Below are 4,046 nucleotides of genomic sequence, written 5' to 3' on the forward strand. Positions count from 1 at the left end.
CCAGCTAATGTAAAATGTCATTAGAGTGCTACCAATGGGTAGTTTCTCTACACGCCTGTAACACTCCAATTTAACTTAGATCAGATTTACTAAATGTATCATAATGTACAGTTGTATATAGCAATAAATAAATATTTAAAAAAAAAAAATGTTATCATTATCATCATTTCGATATGAAATGTTATAATGTATTTTTGAAGTCAAAAGAAACATGAATAAAACTTTATCAAAGATTTATAGGGAAGCGACCTTGCTGCTATCTGTTGGACTCCACTCGAGCTACCACTTGACCATTAGAACTGGCACGGGTGACCTACTAGCTAAGGCGTGAATTACGATTATCTTATAGATGTATATATATTTTGATATATGTATTATTCCTTGTATATATTTTAATGTTACATATGTAACAACCATATAATATGTACCAAGAGGAGCAAGATGTTCACCTCCAATCCACACAGCACCTCGAGCCTCACCGAAGCTCTCAAATTTATACATTACTTTCCTTTATAAAAACATAGTGTTATTTTTACATATTATTAATGCTTGTACACACTACTTAGCAATGTCGATAAAATAATAAATAAATGATACCAGAATAACGCACGAAACTACCTCAAGATACGATAAGACCTCTTCTGGGTCACATGCCTCATACATCATTGAATCACAACGACCTGAGGAGGCATAGTCCTGCGCGGGTGACGTATGCTCTACTTGAGGTAATTTCGGTTGATAACCGACCTGTCCTCTAAAGAGTTGTTTTTATTTCTACGCTCACCTAAGACATGCCCTCTCTCCTTCAATCCTCTTTCCTCTACCTTATAACCTACCGTAGGACACGGCGGCTAACTACCCTCCGGGCTTACATACCTCGTATCTACCAGAATAGCACCCGGTAGAACGTAGGCACCTTCCTGCACGATGGCGGCTAGCTACCCCTCTGGCTTCCATACCTCTTATCTACAGGAATAAAACCCGGTAGGGCGAGGTTACCGTCCTCTGAGATATAACGGTTGTCAGCCGTTAGTTTCATCCTATCTCATCATTTTCCTTTCCGATTACCTTACCTTTATATAATTTGAACACGCATTGTCAAGGCCTTCTGGACAAGCAGAATCAGAAAGAAAATAACCACCTCAACGATTGGTGACCCCGGGATGATTTGAACCCGCAACCTTCAGATTGCATACCTGTAGCGAGATGAGCAAGAAGCTCAGCTCCAATTCACCAGAGCGCAGTACTTTGAGCCTCACATATATTGTAATATACATAAATGTATTATTAGAAGCAATAAATATTTTAATAGAATATTCTGATCCACTAAAAGCAAACTACTTACACGTACTATCTCTCAATGGTGCTTAATAGACCCAGATAGATAAATTAATGCAACTTGATAAACCAAAGTACAAATTTCCCATTCAGAAAATTCTCCTCCTTAGGCAGTGTATAACAATAAACTTAGTAAAACCGTACATTTCATTGCTGTTTTTTAGAAATGATTTTTTGTTTTACACAGCTATCTCTGGATCTCTCCTCCTTCCTAAACCTTTTCTTTTTTTCAGAGGGACATACAGTTAGTTCCTGTAGACTTGTTACCTCTTCACGACTGTACGCTAGCTCCCTGCTGAGTGGAGTTTCTGCTAATTCCCATAGGACTTGTTCTCCCCTTCAAGAGCGATAGGCTGGTTCCCCACGGAGTGGAGTTTCCATCCTGCGAGTATTTACGGTTATTGTCCGTAAAACTCATTCAGCCTGTCAATTCATCTCTTATTCTATTACCTAACCTACTGAAGATTCATTGTGGAGGCCTAGTGTAGAGTAACTCACCTCTTCAATTGAAGTCAGAATTAATTAATTATACACAACTATTTCGACAATAGTATAAATAATATACCTCTAAACAAAAAAATATATATATGAAAAACACATTAGAAATTCGCCACACATTGACCAAATCACTTGTATCATACACTCCTTACCATTCAACCCAACGTTGAGTAGAACATTCATCGCAACGTATAACAGTATTTAAGAAATACTCGTCAACGTTGCAATTTCGTTAAAAGGGTGGTAGAAATCAAACGGACGGGATCTGGTAGTACCGTATGGCCAGGAGATTTGAAGAGCAGGATTTGTAGTATAAAGGAAGGACGCTGAGTACTAATTATTTAGAATAGAAAGGACATCGGTAAGAAGGGTTGGACCACCCTAACTTGGCGTAATGTATGGTTACATGCGTATCTCTGGTGATCCCGAAAATGAATCGTATTGAGCAGTTCAAAAGACGTTTATCTTCGAGTTCACCCGGGAGTCCGCTATTGTCCACCAGATAGCCATATTCAATATAGGAACAATAGTCAAAGGGTTGAATAGTTTTAAATAAACTTAAGTTATATTCTTATCCAGTATTAATTACCTCATCAGATGTAGTTTTGCATACATTTGTTAATAAAGCAATCCGGATCACATGAAAGAGTATTGAAGAAGTTTGGAAAACAATATGGATCAAAGGTGCATTACTAGCTCCAGTGATGATAAAGTGAGCACATATAAAAACATCAAAGAAACAAATACAACTTGCTAAAAGTAAGGGAACTGAAAAGGACTTGTTCAAATCTTCACAAGCTCGACAAAGTATATCATGCAATTTCAAAATTATTTCCAAGATTTCACTTTGGCCGAACTTATACGAGCTCAGTTCGACGAATGTTGAATTCAGCAGCCTGAAACGATTCTTCATAAGACCTGCTAACTTAATAAATGGTTGCACACTAACGAATGCTGATAACACTGAATAATGAATGTGAATTATTTCTATAATTCTAAAATTGTCTCCCCAGTTTAGTGAGTATTCACAGAAATATATAATACTTCCGAATGACATTAATATAAAATCATAAATTAGATTTATTTCATAATTAGCTTTCTTGCCTAGTTTTGAAAAATAAACGTCAGCCTCCATAAAATATAGAAATATCTCTTTGAGTGTACCCCTTGACAGTAGTAAGCATAAGTATGAAGATACCAAATTGCAACATAATAGGCAATTCAGGATATTTGAAGTGATAATAGTGATCTTAATAGTTGTGAAATACGGTGGTTGAATGAAAAACCTAATGGTTTGGAAAAAGACCAATGAAATAACAAACATGGAATATGGTATAAGGAAATAATCTATTCGTGGGATACCATCGTCAAACGAAAGAGGACATATTGCTGCAATACGCGACATCATGAAAACCTTTTTAAAACATTTCGTTTGATGCATTTCGATGAGAAGGGGACACAACTACTGTGTGAAACGCAATTATTGAAATGAATTGACGAATGTACGATTATTATCGACGTAGATTATGTTGAAGTAAGATGGCTAAATGCGATAAATCCATCAAATATGTATGAGAATTGGTTTTGACGAGTCTCGTTTCATCTCTTAACAACTTCATTGAATTTTCTGATTCAGTTTCTTTACAACTGGTAAATATATATATATATTTGGTTACAGAGGTATAACAAAAGTACTAAGTAAGATACATACATACATCAAAGTAAGAACACTATTCAGCTTATCTAAAATAATAGAATAGAATAAAAGTCCTTTTCCAGTTTCATTGAATATATAAGTGAACCACTACAAGTTAGTGAAGGGATCTTTACAAAGTTATAATTATAAACAAAAGCTCATAATTTGAAAACAACACACAAACACTTCTCATAACCTTCTCGTGATAGTTCACCTCTCGCCCGCTAGGAGCGCCGTCAGCTAAATTATGAATATAACACACACATATTATTAGGGGTATTCATGATCTTTGGTTTAACATGTTAAAGCGTGTTAAATGGAAAAACTCATGTTAAATCGAAAAACAATTTCCTTCTTTTACCGTGGTAAAACGAAATAACATTTAATATGGCTTGGTCTGTTAAATGGAGAATGACGTCACAGAATAGAGAAGTTGAGATCGCCGCCATTTTTGTTGTGACAACTCAGTTCTTTCGTGTGTTTGTGGTATTCATATCCCTGTTATTAAACCAGA

The 4,046-nt window shown here is 35.8% G+C and overlaps 1 protein-coding gene across 1 annotated transcript in view; it reads right to left on the bottom strand.

The window, feature by feature from the left end:
• LOC136796354 (putative gustatory receptor 2a) overlaps nucleotides 1–4,008 on the bottom strand; it is a 20,678-nt gene extending 16,670 nt beyond the window's left edge. The window contains exon 1 of the mRNA XM_067049877.1: nucleotides 3,548–4,008. Within this exon, the coding sequence (XP_066905978.1) occupies nucleotides 3,548–3,553 (6 nt within the window). The 5' untranslated portion in view covers nucleotides 3,554–4,008. The remainder of the gene's footprint in view (nucleotides 1–3,547) is intronic.
• Between the last annotated feature and the right edge of the window lie 38 nt (nucleotides 4,009–4,046).

This window comes from Halyomorpha halys, unplaced genomic scaffold, assembly GCF_000696795.3.
Source record: "Halyomorpha halys isolate HHAL.00 unplaced genomic scaffold, Hhal_1.1 Scaffold11.1, whole genome shotgun sequence".
In the NCBI taxonomy this organism is placed as follows: Eukaryota; Metazoa; Arthropoda; class Insecta; order Hemiptera; family Pentatomidae; genus Halyomorpha; species Halyomorpha halys.